This window comes from Sorex araneus, chromosome 5, assembly GCF_027595985.1.
Source record: "Sorex araneus isolate mSorAra2 chromosome 5, mSorAra2.pri, whole genome shotgun sequence".
In the NCBI taxonomy this organism is placed as follows: domain Eukaryota; kingdom Metazoa; phylum Chordata; class Mammalia; order Eulipotyphla; family Soricidae; genus Sorex; species Sorex araneus.
In genome coordinates this window covers 184,528,525-184,549,003 of record NC_073306.1, presented here as the reverse complement: position 1 = coordinate 184,549,003, position 20,479 = coordinate 184,528,525, and the positions used below count along the sequence as shown (strand labels likewise).

The 20,479-nt window shown below is 47.4% G+C and overlaps 1 protein-coding gene across 1 annotated transcript; it reads left to right on the top strand.

Annotated features, from left to right (window-relative positions):
- Nucleotides 1-16,166: 16,166 nt before the first annotated feature.
- On the top strand, nucleotides 16,167-18,125 carry LOC129405038 (basic proline-rich protein-like). Its single transcript, XM_055139996.1, has one exon. The coding sequence runs from the start codon at nucleotides 16,167-16,169 to the stop codon at nucleotides 18,123-18,125; it is 1,959 nt and encodes a 652-aa protein (XP_054995971.1).
- Nucleotides 18,126-20,479: the final 2,354 nt, after the last annotated feature.

Sequence of the window (20,479 nt, the reverse complement as noted above, 5' to 3'; positions counted from 1 at the left end):
GAAAGTGCCGTGCTCGTACTGCCTTTAACTTCGATTGTTTAAAATGATCCTGTGTTTTCGTTTGGTTTTGCTTCAACTATTATTTGGTCATGATGATTTTATTGCCTATCCTGATAGTTGAATAATCATTCTTTTTCATAACTTTTCATTATTGGCCCAAATCGTTATTTTGTGGAGCCTGCTTTTGGATTGCTAGTAACTAATTTCAACTGAGGCTTAAGTCAAGCAAAAGGATGCCCAGGAGTGAAAGTGATTCGAGTCAATTAACTCCTAAGTTACAGAAGCACAGCAGTATCAGTTTTCCTGTGTCTATACAAAAACAGGACATTGCTATGAAAGAAACTATGCAAAAGGATATAAGGGAGCGATAAAAGCAAGAGTTCACTTACAAATAAAAAATCAGAGATTTCTGAGGAATTTGACTGGGCAAATCAAAGGCACTGCTTGCTGTTTTGGGCGAACGGTGATTAACCAATTGGGGAAGCAGAGCACAGAGAGGTTAAACCTAAACACAGAGGAATAGCACTGCTTCAGGAGCACTGTGAATGGTGTAACCCAATAAACCTAAGCTCCCAGAACCAGGGAGAAAGAACAACCCAATGGTATCCTACAATTGTGGGGCTCATACTTAGCCATGTAACCAGTTTACCTGCTGAGCCTAGCCATAGCCTACCTAGAGAATATATAGTCCTAGACGAAATGTACACCAAGGGGTAGCCTAAGAAAAAGCTTAGGGAAGTCCCTCCCTCACTCCCTCCCTCCCACCCTACCTCCATCCCTTCCATTTTTCCTTCTTCCTTTCTTCCTTCCTTCCTTCGTTCCTACCTTCCTTCCTTCCTTCCTTCCTTCCTTCCTTCCTTCTGTACTCCTTCCTTCCTTCCTTCCTTCCTTCCTTCCTCCCTCCCTTCCTTCCTTCCTTCCTTCCTTCCTTCCTTCCTTCCTTCCTTCCTTCCGTCCTACCTTCCTTCCTTCCTTCCTTCCGTACTTCCTCCTTCCTTCCTTCCTTCCTTCCATCCTCCATCCCTCCCTCCCACCCTTCCTTCCTTCCCTCTTCCTTCCTTCCCTCCTTCCTTCCTTCCTTCCTTCCTTCCTTCCTTCCTTCCTTCCTTCCTTCCTTCCTACCTTCCTTCCTTCCTTCCGTACTTCCTCCTTCCTTCCTTCCTTCCTCCCTCCCTCCCACCCTTCCCCAACTCCTTCCTTCTTTCCTTCCTCTGCCACACCCACATCACACAGTTGCTGCCATATAAACTCATCAGCCCTGCTTCTCAGATTCACAGATCCTGGACGTCCTGGCGAACGACAACTCCAAATTCCCCAATAATGACAGACCAGTAGAAACACACAATATTAGATGAGAAAGTAACATATAAGTCAACTAAACGCACCAAACAGAATAACATAGCAATAAACAGCTAAGCGAGCAACAAACGGCTTAGTTTACCCTTAGACAAAGACTTAATGACCTCATGGTGAGATTAAACAATTTTCACAAATTTTCTTTTATTAATGTATTTTTCGGTAAGATGATCAGCCAGCAATTGAGTTGAAAAAAGTGATATAAAATAATTTTGTGCGGGTAAGGGTGCAGTCTTGGGCGTGTGGGAAACTAGGGACAACGTTGGCGGGAAGGTCACACTGCAGTGAGATTGATGTAAACATTTAAAAAATTAACCAAAAATACTTGTCTGGGTCCCAGAGAGAACATTGAGTGGCAGAGCTCTCACCTTGCATATAGCAAACCTAGGTTCAATTCAGGCACTCTACTTAGTGCCCTGAACATTGCAGGGAGTGACGTTGGAGCGCAGACACAGGAATAAGCCCATGACAGAGCTTCTCCAAAACAAAATTCATATCTGGATAAAGATATTCTTTTTCTCCCTTGAGATTTTTACTTCATCACTATCTCAAACACAAGACGCAAGAATCAGTGGCATGCTTAGAATTTACAAATGATAATCAAGAGGCACTTTTGTAGGGCATAAACTTTGATAAACTCAAGTTTTAGCCAATATCAGCTCAATCATCCTAGTAGTGGCATATAGGTATCTACTACTTTTGATATTTCCTAAATGCATAGGTATATATTGTACATACATGTATCTTTTGGAATTGGAGGCCAGGATTTAAATCGATTGCTCAATTTTACACAATGTGAAGGTGTCAAATATCCAGTATTCAAAATGAAATTGTGTTATGACTTTTAATAAGCCATAGCCATAGCATAATAAGTCATAGTTTTAGGAATCATTCACAAAAACCTGAACTAAAGGCAGGAAGAAGTATAAGGAGCCATGCTGGAAACTGGGAGTTAGAAGCAAGGAGAAGAACCTACACTAATTAAGTGGGGTCACGCCTGAATCCATCCCAAAATAGCTGTATTCCTAAAAGCGCTGACTTGTCAAATGAGTAATTTCTTTTACAAGGAAAAAAATAACAGCTGAAAAAAGTAGTCTTTATCCTGAGTCACAACAAAGCACGGCCAGGAATAAAGCTGGAATGCTTTCTGGGAAGGGCTTAGGCACTTTTGCCACCAGAATGAATTTAAGAAATCATGGTATAATTCGGTACCTTGAACATCACCACAAAGTTTCAACAGAACATTGATTCTTGTACAGTTTTGGATATCAGAAGTCAGAAACCAGTTTCACTGAACTCAAATAAGATGTGGGAGGCCCAGTTCCCTCTGGACGCTCTAAGGGATAATCCATTTCACTGGCGTTGAGTCATGCCAGTCCAATCTCTGTATTCTTCTCTTTCTGGTAAACTATCCCTCTGTCTCATAAGAATATTTGTAATTTAATTGAAAGGTATTCCCATACAATTCTGAGTAAATATTTTTCATCTCAAGATTACTAATCTTTCTGAAATCACATTCCCTATTGAAATGGAAAGGATATGCATGGAAGGATGTGGATTTTGGGGGACAAGATATTCAGCCTGCCTCAAAGCAGAATTTGTTTTTCAGATGCAGGTAATAATGTTTAGGGAAACAGCTTGTCCTAGGTCTCTTTATTTATTCATTAATTAATTTATTGCTTTGGGGGCCACACCTGACTATGCTCAGGGATTATCCTGGCTATGCATTCAGGAATTATACCTGGCAGTATACACAGGGGACCATATGGGATACTGGGGATCAAACCCAAGTTAGACACATGCAAGGCAAGTGCTCTCTTCACTGTAGTATTTCTCTGGCCCCTCCTAAGTCTTAAACTAATTCAGAATGTTTAATGTTCACGAAAATCTATTAAGTGAAAAATAGAAGTCAATAATGAATAAAGTGAAAGAAGATGCAAGGAAATAAAATCACATTCCTGGTTCATGGATCTGATGAAACAATATGATTTAGATAACCAAACTGATTTATACAGGGCAAGAGTGATAATCCAATGGCATGGTACTTGCCTTGCATGTGATTGACTCAGGATTGATCCTCGGCACCACATATGGTTTCCTGATAATCCCCAGGAGTGATCTGAGCACAGATGCAGAAGTAAGTCCTAAGCACTACAGGATATGCGGCTCAAGAAGTGGAAAAATAAATAAACTGTAATTGTAATAGAAGTACAGAAAGGTAGAGAGATAGTGCTCCGATATTAGAAAAGATGAAGTACTGCAATTTTTCTTCAATGGAATAGAATTGGATGGAGTCATGTTCAGTGAATTATACCAGAAAAAAATCCGAAGACCTGATTACTTTACTGATATGCAGAGTATAAATAAACGAAGCAACCAGATGAAATCCAACAGGCCAAAGCATCAGATATGTTCAACAGGGCAGAGTCTCTTGTCCCTGTGCCTGGCGGTCTTGACTGGGGCCCCTCAGAGAGGGTGGGTTGAGCTTCCCTCTCCAGCCTGAGCAGAAGCACTGCAGCTGAAGACCTCTGAAAGCCAGCCACAGCCCCAAAACTTAGTCCATTTCAAGACTGGGCACCACAAGGGCCCCTGTGTTCCCAGGTGCGGCCCTGGGGAGGCCCCAAGCACCACGGCTTGGGGCCTTGAAACACATTTCCCCCAGCTCTCCTCTCCCTGCCACTGCACCTCTAGAATGACCCAGGTAACTCCCAGCACCACAGGTCCAAGCCATGTTCCCTTGCTGTGTTCCTTGCATGAACCACCAGCCCAGCGAGGCAAGCATCACTGACAACGACCTCAGGCCTGAGCTCTGCTTGGGAGGCACTCCTGCCCCAAAGCTCCTCTTCCCTTTCGAAAGGGAGACCTGAAAGAAGAGGGAGATGGTAGAAATTTGCCCTAATATTATAAAGGTCCCATACAACAAACCCACAGCCACAATCATCCCCAGGGAAAACTAAGTCTTTCCTCTAAGGTCAGGCACAAGACAAGATGCCCACTTTGAGCCTGACTATGAAATAGAGTGTTGAAAGTCCTTACCACAAGCAGTCAAGAAAGAAATCAAAGCAATGCAAATTAGTAAAGAAGTCCGTGCCTTCGCCTGGCACCTTTCATCCGCTACACCTTGGGTTCCTGACCACTCCCCACTCTGCAGGTAAATAGGAAATCCCTTGGAGACCCTGCCCAGCACGGAGAAGACCCCTTCTGCCCCCTGCCCACCGGGATTTGGGGCTCGCCTTGACGCCCCCACCCCTGCCTGGCATGTTTTTGGCCACATTCAGCCCTTAGGGACCTGACCACTCCCCACTCTGCTGATTGGGGCGTGGCCTCAAAGTGGGCGTGGCCTCTTTCCGGAGCATCAGCTGCTTATGCTGCACTTATGCTGTGGTTTATTTACCACTCCATGCATTGTCCTTTGGCCACAATTGATAGAACCCACTCCTCTGAAGAATTCCCTGGTCATCTTAGTCACTAGATGTTAATAGTCAAGTAACCTAGCCTATCCTAATTTCATGAAAACCGTCAGTCAACACAGCAACGTGCACATAAAAGTCCTTTGGAAAAAGAGTATAGACCCACAACTTCAATCGAGGCCCCTCCCAAGCTAAGGAGAGCACCGGATAGTAAAGCCCATAACAACATGAAGAAACAGCGAAAATCCCCACCACCAGGAGAGATCCAAGAAAATATCTCACTAACCTCTGCAGCGACTTCCCAGAAATACACCCCCTCTCGGATAAAAAATTTAGAGAAGAAAATGTGAGGATGGTTTACGAACTCAAAGCAACTATGGAACGAACTTCCAATAAATTAAGGGAGGATATGGATGCAGCATTGCAACAGTCCACCAAGATAATCCAAGGAAGAAATGAGAGCAGAAATCTCAAAGCTATGAACAGAAGTCACACAACGAAAAGAATCAGTAGATGAAATAAAAAACTCGGTAGGAGCCCTCAATAGTAGAATGACTACAGCCGAAGACAGAATCAGTGAGCTTGAAGATGAGCTGCACAAAGCATCTAGGGAACAACAAATAATGGCAAAAGACCTCAAAATGGCTCTAGAGCGAATTAAAGTCCTAGGGGATGACCTCAGGAGAAACAACATAAGAATCATGGGAGAGCCGGAACCACAGGAACCAATCCCAATGAAAAAAAAAAACCCACAATTAAAGACATCATTGCTAAAAAATTCCCAGAGCTAGAGAATGCGGACATCCAGATCCAAGGAGTCCGAAGGGTGCCAGCTAAAAGGGACCCAAAGAGAAAATCCCCAAGGCATATCATAGTCAGAATGATGGATGCCGAGGATAGAGACACAATACCGCAAGCAGCAAGATCAAAGAAGGAGATCATATACAAAGGAGCACCCCTTAGATTCACAGAAGACCTATCAGAAGAAACCCTCCAAGCCCGAAGACAATGGTGGGACATAGTGAAAAAACTTCATGAAATGAATGCCTCACCAAGTATACTCTACCCAGCTAAACTCTCAGTTAAACTTGAAGGAACCACACTATTTCACGGAGAAGCAAAAGCTCAGGAACTTCATAGACTCAAGACCAAATTTAAAAGAAGGACTCCAAGGGCTACTATAAGACAAGGAAAAAACCTACAAGAACAACAAACCCTACAGAAAAATGGCACAAAAGCCCATGACAATAGAGGCACAGAGTGGCAAAATGGATTCAGAAACTAAACCCAACTTTCTGCTGCCTACAAGACGCACATCTGAATAGTCAGAACAAATACAGACTCAAAATCAAAGGATGGAAAACAATCCTGCAAACAAACAGCTCCCTCAAAAAAAAAAAAAAGCGGGGGTGGCCATACTAGTATCCGATAGCATAGATTTCTGGCTGAAAATGATCAGAAGGGACAGCGAAGGTCATTTTCTATTCATCAAGGGATATGTACAACAGGAAGAAATCACACTCTTAAATGTATACGCATCTAATGAACGACCAGCTAAATACTTAAAAGAACTCCTAACAGAATTTAAGGAGGACATAACTAGCACCGCAATAGTAGTTGGAGACTTCAACACTGCCTTGTCACCTCTGGATAGATCGACAAGAACAACACTAGGCAAGGAAACGATGGCTCTGAAGGAAGAAATGGAGGAGACAGGGCTAATAGACCTATACAGGTCCATACACCCCCAAAAGAAAGAATGCACATTCTCTTCCAGCGCACACGGAACATTTTCCAAAATTGACCACATGCTGGGCCACAAATTATACCTTAACAGAATCGGGAAGATAGAAATTGTATCAACTATCTTTTCAGACCACGATGCACTGAAGATGGAAGTTAATCACGCACAGATGCGGAGAACCAAATCAAACACTTGGAAATTCAACAACTCACTATTGAACAATGACTGGGTCACGAAGGAAATCAAGGAAGAAATCAAGAGATACCTCGAAACAAATGAGAATGAAGACTCAAGCTACCAGAACCTATGGGACACTGATCAAGCTTAACAAACTTTATAGCTCTGCAAGCCTTCCTCAGAAAGGAAGAAAGGGCCTAGATAGATAGCTTGACTTCGCAGCTCAAGATCTTAGGAGAGGACCAGCCAAAGGAGCCCAAACCAGATCGAAGGAAAGAAATCATTAAACTTAGAGTAGAAATTAACGATATGGAAACCCAAAAAACAATCTGAAAGATCAATGCGACAAAGAGCTGGTTCTTCGAGAAAACAAATAAGATTGATAAACCCCTAGCAAGACTCACAAAGAAAGAGAGAAAACCCTAATAAACCGAATCAGAAATGAAAAGGGGGAATATTACAACAGAAACCAAGGAGATTCAAAGGATCATCAGAGACTATTTTGAAAGTCTGTATGCCACGAAACAAGAGAACCTAAAAGAAATGGACAAATTCCTTGACTCCTACAGTCTCCCAAGACTGAACCAAGAAGACGTGAAAGACCTGAATAGGCCCATAAATAGCAAGGAAATCGAAACTGTAATCAAAAGTCTCCCCAAAAACAAAAGCCCAGGTCCAGACAGATTCACTGGCGAATTCTTCCAAACATTTCAAGAAGACTTGTTGCCAGTTCTCCTCAAGCTTTCCCAGGAAATTGAAAAGACAGGAACCCTTCCAAACAGTGTCTACGAGGCACATATCTCCCTAACACCAAAAGCAAACAAAGACACCACTAACAAAGAAAACTATAGGCCAATATCCTTGATGAACACGGATGCGAAGATCCTCAACAAAAATTCTGGCAAATAGAATCCAACAACTCATCCAGAAGATCATACACCATGACCAAGTGGGATTCATCTCGGGGATGCAAAGATGGTTTAATATCCAGAAATCAATCAACATAATCCACCATATCAACAAAAGTAAAGATAAAAACCATACGATCATATCAATAGATGCAGAGAAAGCATTTGGTAAGATCCAACACCCATTCATGATAAAAACTCTCACCAAAATGGGTTTTGGAGGAACTTTTCTCAAGATAGACAGAGCCATCCATCTACCACGAACCTATGGCAAGCATTATCATCAATGGAGAAAAACTAAGGGCCTTTCCTCTAAGATCGGGGACAAGACAAGGATGCCCACTGTCACCCCTTCTCTTTAATAGAGTACTGGAAGTATTAGCAATAGCCATCAGGCAAGAAAAAGATATTAAGGGGATTCAGATCGGAAAGGAAGAAATCAAGCTCTCACTATTCGTAGACGATATGATACTAGACCTAGAGAAGCCTAAAAGCTCTAGTAAGAAACTCTTAGAAACAATTGACCTGTACAGGACAGTCGCAGGCGATAAAATCAATAACCCAAAAATCCATGGCCTTCCTAGATGCCAACAATGAGACAGAGGAAAGGGACATGAAAAGAGCAATCCCGTTCACAATCGTGCCCCAGAAAATCAAATACCTTGGAATCAGCTTAAGTAAAGAAGTAAAGGACCTCTACAAAGAAAATTATAAAACGCTACTCCATGAAATAAAAGAGGACATGAGGAAATGGAAACATATCCCCTGCTCATGGATAGGGAGAATCAACATTGTCAAAATGGCAACACTCCCCAAAGCATTATACAGATTTAACGCGATCCCTATAAGGATACCCATGGCATTCTTCAAAGAAACGGATCAAGCAATCCTGAAATTTATATGGAACAATAAACGCCCACGGATAGCTAAAACAATTCTTGGGAAATAGATGATGGGAGGCATCACCCTCCCCAACTTTAAACTCTCCTACAAAGCGGTAACCATTAAAACAGCATGGGACTGGAACAAAGGCAGAGCTGAAGACCAAAGGAACAGGGTGGAATATCCCTACACACAACCTCAAATGTACGATCACCCAATCTTTGATAAGGGAGCAAGAGATGTGAAATGGAGCAAGGAAAGCCTCTTTAACAAATGGTGCTGGCAGAACTGGACAACCACGTGCAAAAGAATGGGCTTACAGGGCTGGAGTGATAGCACAGCGGGTAGGGAGTTTGCCTTGCACGCGGCCGACCCGGGTTCGAATCCCAGCATCCCATATGGTCCCCTCAGCACCGCCAGGGGTGATTCCTGAGTGCAGGAGCTAGGAGTGACCCCTGTGCATCGCCGGGTGTGACCCAAAAAGCAAAAAAAAAAATGAAGAAGAATGGGCTTAGACCTCGAACTGACACCATGCACAAAAGTCAGACCAAAACGGATTAAAGACCTCAACATCAGACCACAAACCATAAAGTACATTGAAGACAAGGTCGGCAAAACCCTCCACGAGACTGAAGATAAAGGTATCTTCAAAGATGACACGGAACTAAGCAGTCTAGTAGAAACAGAGATCAACAAATGGGACTACATTAAACTAAAAAGCTTCTGCACCGCAAAAGATACAGTGACCAAAACACAAAGACTATCTACAGAATGGGAAAGGATATTTATTTACACAATACCCATCAGATAAGGGGTTGATATCAATGGTATATAAAGCACTGGTTGAACTCTACAAGAAGAAAACATCCAACCCCATCAAAAAAATGGGGCGAAGAAATGAACAGAAACTTTCCCAAGGAAGAGATACGAATGGCCAAAAGGCACATGAAAAAGTGCTCTGCATCTCTAATCATCAGAGAGATGGAGATCAAAACAACCATGAGATACCACCTCACACCACAGATTCTAGCACACATCCAAAAGAACAAAAGCAACCACTGTTGGAGAGGATGTGGGGAGAAAGGGACCCTTCTACACTGCTGGTGGGAATGCCGACTTGTTCAGCCCTTTTGGGAAACAATATGGACGATTCTCAAAAAACTAGAGGTTGAGCTCCCATTTGACCCAGCAATACCACTGCTGGAAATATATCCCAGAGGAGCAAGAAAGTATAGTCGAAAAGACATCTGCACTTATATGTTCATTGCAGCACTGTTTACAATAGCCAGAATCTGGAAAAAACCCGAGTGCCCTAGAACAAATGACTGGTTGAAGAAACTCTGGTATGTCTATACAATGGAATACTATGCAGCTGTTAGAAAAAAATGAGGTCATAGAGTTTGCATATAAGTGGATCAGCAAGGAAAGTATCATACTAAGTGAAGTGAGTCAGAAAGAGAGAGACAGACATAGAAAGATTGCACTCATCTGTGGAATATAGAATAATAGACTAGGAGTCTAACACCCAAGAATAGTACAAATAAGTACTAGGAGGTTGACTCCATGGCTTGGAGGCTGGTCTCTCATTCTGGGCAACTCAGAGAAGGGAACACCAAGTAAAATGTGGTCGAAGGTCGTGCGGGCGGGGTGGGGGGGGCGACACGTGCCAAATGTACACTAGAGACTGAACACAATGGCCGCTCAACACCTTTCTTGCAGACCACAACACCGAGAGAGAGAGAACGAAAGGGAATACCCTGCCATAGTGGCAGTTTGGGGTGGGGGGAGACGGGACTGGGGAGGGTGGGAGGGACACTGGGTTTGCTGGTGGTGGAGAATGGGCACTGGTGAAGGGATGGGTTCTCGAACTTTGTATGGGGGAAACGTGAGCACAAAGATGTAAAAATCTGTAACTGTACAATCATGGTGATTCACTAATTAAAAAAATGCGAAAAAAATTAGTAAAGATGTCGGACTAATGCTACCTGTGTATGACATAATATTATCCGAAGAAAACCCTAAAAACTCCTTTAAAAAAACCCTGGAACAATAAACAATAAAGAGTTACGTAGCAGGTTAGAAAATAAATGCACAGTAAACTGTTTCATTGTCTTTAGAGATTCATTATTCCCCCATTATGTTCCCTTAGACTCCACACATAGGAGAAATCATTCTGTATCCTTCTGTCTCCCTCTGAAAAACTTCACTCAGAACGATACCTTTTAAAGACCTCGGGAAGAAAGAAAATGAGAGCTAGTAGTCAGTAGGAAACTTACTATTGAGGAGGCTGGGAGACTGGACAGGGAGACGGAAATGGCTCTACTGAAGAGAAAACCAAATTATTGAAGTATTGGAAGTATGTAGTGCTGAAAGGTGGTAAAGTGTTTTGTATGAAATCCTATCAGCCACTGTACAGTAAACCACAATCAAAAACATGTAATTCATAGAACCAGATATGTATGCTTATGTATACTTTTATATAGAACTCATCGCTGTTTCTCCCCTAGGGGAGCATAAAGTGAGGCTCCCATAACCATGCCCAGGACTCCGCTCCTGCCTGTCTCCACTAGGGTTGCCCCAGAGGGGGGCGAGTGAGATCCCTCCCCGCCCCAAGAGACCCAGGTCTGGCAGCCGACCTCCACTAAGCAAGCACCGCCACGATCCAGGCTTCTTTCCACATGCTCGGGCTGAGCTCACGTATGAGCAGAGTTTCACGGAACCCAGGTAATGCAGAACTTTGTGATCTTGAACTCTGGGCTCAATGAGACCCAGGAGCAGAGATCCTTTGCCTGCTTCATCCAATCTCCAGCCACCCTGGGGTCACACCCAAAGCCAGCTCCTGCCATCTCTACACAACCTCGTCTTCGGCCACCCTCCAGAACTCAAGGCTGCTTTTCCTGGAAGGGAGTCTAACATGAGGTTCCCATAACCATACTGCCAGACTACACGCCAGGCAGTCTGCACAGCCTGATTGAACACAGGTGAACCAAAGGAAACCAAGTGGGGGGCGGGTGAGAACCCTTCCTGCCCCAAGGGACCCAGATTGGAAGCCGACCCCCACTACCCCATGTCGCTAAGCTATAGGCCCCTTTCCACAAGCTTGGGTTGAGCTTCATACATGAGTGAACATATTCTTGGACACATCCACTCCAATCAGAAAAAACATGAGTAAAGAGCATGGGTGGTGGTACAAATGTACATATGTAGGTAGAGATAGACAGAGAGATAGACAGACAGACAGACAGACAGATAGATAGAGACACACACGTGTATGTGTGTGTGTGTGTGTATTCAATTTTAAAGCACTACAATTTGGGCATCTACTCATTAAGTAATGCACCCATTTACTCAACACTCAAAAATGTATTGATGTTTTAAGAAATTTTAGGCCCTTCTCTTTATTATGGTTTAAAATTATGCTCAGGTAATGTATCAGTGAGGAAATAGAGAGATAGCACAGCAAGTAGGCTGATTGTAGCATATGAGGCCCACCCAGGTTCAATCTTCTGCATCCCATGTGGTTCTTCTGAACTCACCAGGATAAATTACTGAGCACAGAGCCAGGAGTAACCCCTGAGTCTATGGGGTTTGACCCCATAATCAACAAGAATGAGGTAACAATCACCTCTCTCTAGCTGAGATAAATTGGGTTAACAAAAAAAGATAACAGGCAGAGCCTGGCAAGCTACCCATGGCGTATTCACTATGCTAAAAACAGTCATGATAGGTCTCATTCCCCTGAACCTAAAAGAGCCCCCGATCTTTGGGAAAGAGGAGTAAGGAGAGGCTGCTAAGATCTCAGGGCTGAGTGTAATAGAGATGTTGCTGGTGCCCTCTCCAGTAAATCGATGAACAGTGGGATGACAGTGATACAGTGATAAAGTGATATGTATATACATACTCATACATACATATGAGCATATACTATTCATGGATTAAACGTATTCATGAGCATATAAATAAAATGAAATGGATCAAATAATTAGAATGCTGAGTTAGGAAAGAAGATGGAGAAGATTGGTAGAAAGAGGTGAAATGTTCAAATAAGAGATCAACAAAGGTTTTAAACAGTATTTAAGGAATAGAAAGAATGTGTGTCTGGGACGGACTAATCACTTTATCACTATCATCCTGTTGTTTGTCAATGTACTAGGGAGGGCACCAGAGGCCTCTCTATTCCTCCCAGCCCTGAGAGATTAGCAGCCTCACCTTACTCATCTTGCCCAGAGATTGGAGGCTCTTTCAGGGTCATGAGAATGAGACCTATCCTTACTGTTTTTGGCATATCGAATACGCCACGGGTAGCTTGCCAGGCTCTGCCGTGCGGGCGGGATACTCTCAGTAATTGTTGGGGTCTCCGAGAGATATATGTGTATATATATATATATATATACATATATATGTAAATGCATATATATATATATATATACATGTACTCTCTATGATTTGTTGTCTGCTGTGTGAACTCTATCCAATATGGTGTGGTAATTATGCCCAAGGCTTCCTCACTAAGGACTGAATTGGGCTTTCTAGAGATAGAACAGAGGTTCTCAATCTTGGGCAGAGAGCAGAAACCCTTGGGATGGGGAAGAAAGAGAAGAGTTGGGGAGTGGGGGTGTTGGAAAGAGGCAAATTTTCCAGGTAGTGCTAACCAGATCTCAATTCTGCCATAAACATCATCAATGGCACATAGTGATGAATTAGAACTCACATGCACACTGTCAACATGAACCACTTGAAAATGTGTATCTAGACCCAAACTTGCCAAAGTGAAGGTACTGCAGCCCTGGGTTGCTGGAAGGATCTAGGAGGTTAGTAGTAGCCTAGGGTACAAATGGGAATATAGACATCTCCACTTAGTTATTTTAAATTATTCAGGGGGCACTGAATTATTTTGCTTCTGAAAAAAAAAGACAGCAGGCCAAGTGTTTGAGAATGTCTGATATAGACCAAAGCGTAATAATTTTCAACTCGACTAAACTATGGCATCTAGTCTTTCAGACATAAACCTTACTTAGAAAATAACTGCACTGAGTTCACTATACACGGGACTGAATGACCAGACTCCAGCTATTTCTCCAAGCTTATTTCATATAAAAATATCGCACCCTCAGCTGTCACATCTGCTACTGGAACACCTAAGTTCTTTCCTGCTTTGGACCTTTGTATTTGCTTTCTTCTTCCTTGTGAATATAATTCTTTAAAGGATTACCTCATCAGGAACAGTTTCCTAATCTGCTCTAACTAGGGTTCACCAGTAATACCTAAATTTTCCCTCATCACAATACTTAGAAGTCTGGTTCTCTCTTCACAAAAGTGTGTGTTTTGAGGGATCTTTTTTAAAAAAATTTATTTATGAGTGAGTCACAGTGTGGGTACAGTTACAGATTTATACATTTTCGTGCTCATGTTTCCCTCATACAAAGTTCGAAAACCCATCCCTTCACCAGTGCCCATTCTCCACCACAAATAAACCCAACATCCCTCCCACCCCCCCAAATCCCATCTTCCCACCCCACCCCACCCCCCACCACTGTGGCAGGGTATTCCCTTTTGTTCTCTCTCTCTAATTAGGTGTTGTGGTTTGCAATAAAGGTGTTGAGTGGCCATTGTGTTCAGTCTCTAGTCTACATTCAGCACTCTTCACCCTTCCCCTGCGTGGTCTCCAACCCCATTTTGCTTGGTGTTCCCTCCTCTATCTGAGCTGCCCTTTTCCCAGAATGTGGGGCCAGCTTCCAAGCGTGGGAGTCAACCTCCTGGTACTTATTTCTACTATTCTTGGGTGTTAGTCTCCTATTCTGTTATTCTATATTCCACAGATGAGTGCAATCTTTCTAGATCTGTCTCTCTCTTTCTGACTCATTTCACTTAGCATGAAACTTTCCATGCCGATCCACTTATATGCAAAATGAAGTCATTATTCCTTAGTGAATGATCTCAAAGGATAGCAAGAAATTGGAATTTAAATCTATAGTTGTAAATATACAATTATCATGGAGAGGTTACGATGTCCGAGAGTATTCCCTACTTTTCAAAATCATTTTCGATATGAGCAAAACCTAATATGATTTTCCATTCCTCAAAGTGTGTGTGGATGTCAACATCTCCTCACCCATTTGATTCAAGAAATCTCATGAATAAAGGTCTAACATTAATTTCATATATGACCAATGTCCAACATGACAAAGATTGTTAACTCCAAGGGCTTTTTCCTGGTTTGGGTCCTGACTTACGGAACCCAGGGATCAACTCAGATTGCCCAGGATTGCAAACGCCCGTACCTGCTGATTTTCTCTCCGACCACTACAATGATTCTTACTGTTCAGTATGACTTTTGGATCCTGAACGTCCGCTTGCCATATGCCTTAATAGACAGTAGCAGCCATATGAAAGATCCCAGTGAACTAAGCCAGAGAACGAGGTGCAGAAGAACATATAGAGTCATATTGAATTCCCAATAGCATCCTGTGAAGATTTCACCACGCCCACTTTGTGCTTCTTATGACAATCTTCCACTACTGAAGTGACTTTGTTGGTTTGGGGCCAGATGCATCAGTACTCGGGGTTACTCCTGGCTCTGTGCTCAGGGAACACTCCTGGCAGGGATCAGGATACCGCAGCAGAAATGGCGGGGACTAAACCTGCACTGTCCTCATACAAGGCAAGCACCTTCCCATGTACGATCTCTCCAGTGTTGTTCCACTAGAGTAGATAAAGAGACACAAAGGACGGGCATGTGATAGTTGCTCCACAGCCCTGACCGGTCAGATAACACAGACTAGGTTCCTATCCTGGCTAGACCAAAGACCACTGGTGTTGACCTAGGGGCACGTTGAAGATGGAATGACATGCTTTCAGTTGTTTGAAAATCAAATCTGTAAAGCACCTGCCCAAGGGGCAGGCAAGAGACCAGGGGCTGTGGGGTGGGGTGCTGGGAGAGAACCTGGGGATATTGGTGCGGGGGGGGGGGGGGAATGTACGCGGGTGGAGGGATGCGTGTTGGAATACTGTATGACTGAAATTCAATCACGAAGGGCTTTGTAATGCTCTAAAGGAAAAGCAAAGAACCCCCCCAACACACACCCGTCCCCGCCAAACAACAAAATAAAATAAAATCTGTAGAATGAAGTGGAGAACAAGTGGCCCGTTAGGTCTGGGCAATTTATCCATTCCTTGGAAACTTGGAAACTCAGAGGCCTGGGTGAGCCTGGGAGGCTGGACACGTGGCTCCACGCGGGGCAGAGCAACCCAGCACAGCATCTGGGGTCTGGGCCCCGCCTTCAGCAGGCGGGCCTTCGGGACCGAGGGAGGGGGCAGCGCCAGGCGCCCAGGCCTTGGCCCGCACAGACCGTGGGCGCTGAGAGCACACGCTCAGCGACGTGTGCTCTGGCCGACAGACCTGAGCAGCCCCCAGCGTTCCTGCACGGATTCGATCAGGTCCGACCCCCCTCCCCGCGGCACGACTTCTAGGCTCCCGCACCCCTGGAGCGGCCGCCCTCTGCCCTCGGACGTGGTCCCTGAGCCCCGCGCTGGTTTGGTAGAAGCCACGACGGTCTTTCCCGTCACGCCCCAGGCGACGTCACAATCACTGCCTGGGGATATATTGACCGCCCTGAGCGGACAAGACCCAGAAACTTGGCGTTTCTATTACGGTAATCCGTGAGCTTTGATCGTCGATCAGAGAAAACAATGGGCAACCTACTAGCACGAGTTGGCCTCCTGCTAAAGAGTCGCCACCGTGCCCCACGGGGTGGTCTGGGCCAGACCCGACCGCTCCCTGTGTCCAGACAGCCCACCGCTCGCCCTGGCCGGGGGCACCCCGGGGCTCCGCCACCTGCCCACCACCCGCAGAAGCCTAGGAGGCCTCCGCCAGCCACCTTCAAAATCACCCCCAGGAGGCCGTGTGCCCTGCCACCGGCCACGAGCGCCCCTGTGCGGGTTCCTGCGGCATGTGGGGGCCGTGGGGAGAAGCTGGTGCTCTCCCCGTCGAGGTCAGTGACCTTTGCGTACCGGGGCCCCGTCGGGATCCGGGCTGCGGGGCGCCACTTCCGTGTCCTGCGGATGCGCTCCCTCCAGACCCTCAAATCCTCCAGGCGCACACTGGAGGCCACTGGAGAGAGGAGCCGAGACCACCCCCAGCCCGCAGGACACCGGGAAGTCGGCGTCCAGACGGGGCCGTGGGAGCACGGCGGGCCCCTCAGCGGCAAGGCGCCTTTGTCCAGCGGCCTGCAGGCCAGTGGCGCCGGCCCCGGGTCCTCCCGCGGCCCGCCTCTCCACCTCCAGGCCTTGCAGGCAGGCCCACAGACACCCTCGGCCTCATCTCCACAGCCCTCTGTCCCGCCCCCGGCCAGACAGGGCCAGCCTCCTGGGGGGCCTCTTCCCAGCGCGGCCCTGGGGGCTGTGCCCTGCTGCTCGCTGCCAGGGAAGTCCACAGCAGAGGAGCAGCCTGCAGAGCCCCGGGCCAGCCCTCCCGGTCCGCCGGTAGGCACCGAGGTCGCAGGACAGAAGCCTCCAGGAGGTCCATCGGGGAGCGCTCCTCCACAATCTGCAGGCAGGCGGGCCAGCAAGAGGAAGCAACCTCCAGCGCAGCAACCTCCACCGCCGGCTCCTCTGCAACTGCCCCTGCAATGGGGTCGGGGTGAGTTTCCCCCGCCTCCCAAGCTCCCCTGTTTAGGCACCACAAACTGGCAGGCAACCAACAACACCCAGGTGCCGAGCAACAACATCCCATCCAAGGGGAGCACAAACCAGCTTGTCATCACGGAGGGCCCAGCAGAGCCCCGGGCCAGCCCTCCCGGTCCGCCGGTAGGCCCCAAGGTCTCAGGACAGAAGCCTCCAGGAGGTCCATCGGGGAGCGCTCCTCCACAATCTGCAGGCAGGCGGGCCAGCAAGAGGAAGCAACCTCCGGCGCAGCAACCTCCACCGCCAGCTCTTCTGCAACTGCCCCGGCAATGGGGTCGGGGTGAGTTTCCCCCGCCTCCCAAGCTCCCCTGTTTAGGCACCACAAACTGGCAGGCAACCAACAACACCCAGGTGCCGAGCAACAACGTCCCATCCAAGAGGAGCACAAACCAGCTTGTCATGACGGCGGGCCCAGCAGAGCCCCGGGCCAGGCCTCCCGGTCCGCCGGTAGGCCCCGAGGTCTCAGGACAGAAGCCTCCAGGAGGTCCATCGGGGAGCGCTCCTCCACAATCTGCAGGCAGGCGGGCCAGCAAGAGGAAGCAACCTCCACCACCGGCTCCTCTGCAACTGCCCCGGCAATGGGGTCGGGGTGAGTTTCCCCCGCCTCCCAAGCTGCCCTGTTTAGGCACCACAAACTGGCAGGCAACCAACAACACCCAGGTGCCGAGCAACAACATCCCATCCAAGAGAAGCACAAAAAACCAGCTTGTCATGAAGAAGGGCCCGGCTGACCCCGGTCCCACGCAGCCTGTCCCTTCCAGCACCCCGAGATCTGGTGCCACTACCGGGCGCCTGCTCCCACCCAGCAGGACGCGCCAGCCCCATACTGCTACTACCAGCGGGCATTACCAATCGTCAGGTTCCCAAAGTGGAGCCCAAACACGCCATTCCAAATTCCCAACTGCTCCATCGGACGCTGAGAACGAGTTAGCAGAATTATTTGCCCGTGTATCCATGGGCAAATAATTGCCCATGGATACAGGACGTTACCTCTAAGTCTTAGCTATCAGCGGAGGCACAAAATACAATTCCCAGCCAGTCCTCTCGAACTGTATCCACGGACAGACCTGATTTCATCCTTGAAGTGAAACAACAAGGACTCTCCTTTGTGTTAGCACAAACCAGCTTGTCATCACGGAGGGCCCAGCAGAGCCCCGGGCCAGCCCTCCCGGTCCGCCGGTAGGCCCCGAGGTCTCAGGACAGAAGCCTCCAGGAGGTCCATCGGGGAGCGCTCCTCCACAATCTGCAGGCAGGCGGGCCAGCAAGAGGAAGCAACCTCCGGCGCAGCAACCTCCACCGCCGGCTCCTCTGCAACTGCCCCGGCAATGGGGTTGGGGTGTGTTTCCCCCGCCTCCCAAGCTCCCCTGTTTAGGCACCACAAACTGGCAGCCAACCAACAACACCCAGGTGCCGAGCAACAACATCCCATCCAAGAGAAGCACAAAAAACCAGCTTGTCATGAAGAAGGGCCCGGCTGACCCCGGTCCCACACAGCCTGTCCCTTCCAGCACCACGAGATCTGGTGCTACTACCGGGCGCCTGCTCCCACCCAGCAGGACGCGCCAGCCCCATACTGCTACTACCAGCGGGCATTACCAATCGTCAGGTTCCCAAAGTGGAGCCCAAACACGCCATTCCAAATTCCCAACTGCTCCATCGGACGCTGAGAACGAGTTATCAGAACTATTTGCCCATGGATACAGGACGTTACCTCTAAGTCTTAGCTATCAGCGGAGGCACAAAATACAATTCCCAGCCAGTCCTCTCGAACTGTATCCACGGACAGACCTGATTTCATCCTTGAAGTGAAACAACAAGGACTCTCCTTTGTGTTAGCACAAACCAGCTTGTCATCACGGAGGGCCCAGCAGAGCCCCGGGCCAGCCTTCCCGGTCCGCCGGTAGGCCCCGAGGTCTCAGGACAGAAGCCTCCAGGAGGTCCATCGGGGAGCGCTCCTCCACAATCTGCAGGCAGGCGGGCCAGCAAGAGGAAGCAACCTCCGGCGCAGCAACCTCCACCGCCGGCTCCTCTGCAACTGCCCCGGCAATGGGGTCGGGGTGAGTTTCCCCCGCCTCCCAAGCTCCCCTGTTTAGGCACCACAAACTGGCAGGCAACCAACAACACCCAGGTGCCGAGCAACAACATCCCATCCAAGAGAAGCACAAAAAACCAGCTTGTCATGAAGAAGGGCCCGGCTGACCCCGGTCCCACGCAGCCTGTCCCTTCCAGCACCCCGAGATCTGGTGCCACTACCGGGCGCCTGCTCCCACCCAGCAGGACGCGCCAGCCCCATACTGCTACTACCAGCTGGCATTACCAATCGTCAGGTTCCCAAAGTGGAGCCCAAACACGCCATTCCAAATTCCCAACTGCTCCATCGGACGCTGAGAACGAGTTATCGGAATTATTTGCCCATGGATACAGGACGTTACCTCTGAGTCTTAGCTATCAGCGGAGGCACAAAATACAATTCCCAGCCAGTCCTCTCGAACTGTATCCACGGACAGACCGGATTTCATCCTTGAAGTGAAACAACAAGGACTCTCCTTTGTGTTAGAGCATGCAAATGAGTACATAGGATTTCAAGGTGCGGTGGAAAACCAACCAAATTCAAATCATAGGTACAATGACTTAGAAGGTTCGTCATGGAGATGCATATTCGCTGAGTAGCACAGTAGCACTGTAGCACTATCGTCCCATTGTTCATCGATTTTGTCACGCGGGCACCAGTGATGTCTCCATTGTGAGACTTGTTACTGTTTTTGGTATATCGAATGCACCACGGGTAGCTTGCCACATTCTGCCATACGGGCGAGATGCTCTCTTCTTTTCCGGGCTCTTCGAAAGGGACGTAGGAATCGAAGCTGGGTTGGCCTCATGCAAGGCAAATGCCTTCCCGCTGTGCTATCCAGGGCTGGTGAGATGGCACAGTGGGTAGGGCCTTCACCTTGCATGCGGTGGACCCGTGTTTGATTCCCTCACCCTTCTCGGAGAGCCCAGCCAGCTACCGAGAGTATTCCACCAGCACGCAAGAACCTGGCAAGCTACCCGTGGTGTATTCGATATGCTAGAAAGAGTAACAAGTCTCGCAATGGAGACGTTCCTGGTGCCCGCTTAGTGCAAACCCATGACAAAGGGATGCTAGTGCTACAGTGCTACAGTGCCACTCAGTGAATATGCATCTCCGTGAGGAATCTTCGACAAGTCATTGTACCTCAGGCGTGAGCGGGACTTGAAGTCAACAGCGCAACAGTGCTACAGTACTACAGTTCATCGACTAATGTCTCTAAATGGACTGAATCCAGGTCTGCAGTGAGCTC

Excerpts from the sequence above, each read along its gene's own strand:
- LOC129405038 (XM_055139996.1), top strand. The coding sequence starts at position 16,167 with ATGGGCAACCTACTAGCACGAGTTGGCCTCCTGCTAAAGAGTCGCCAC.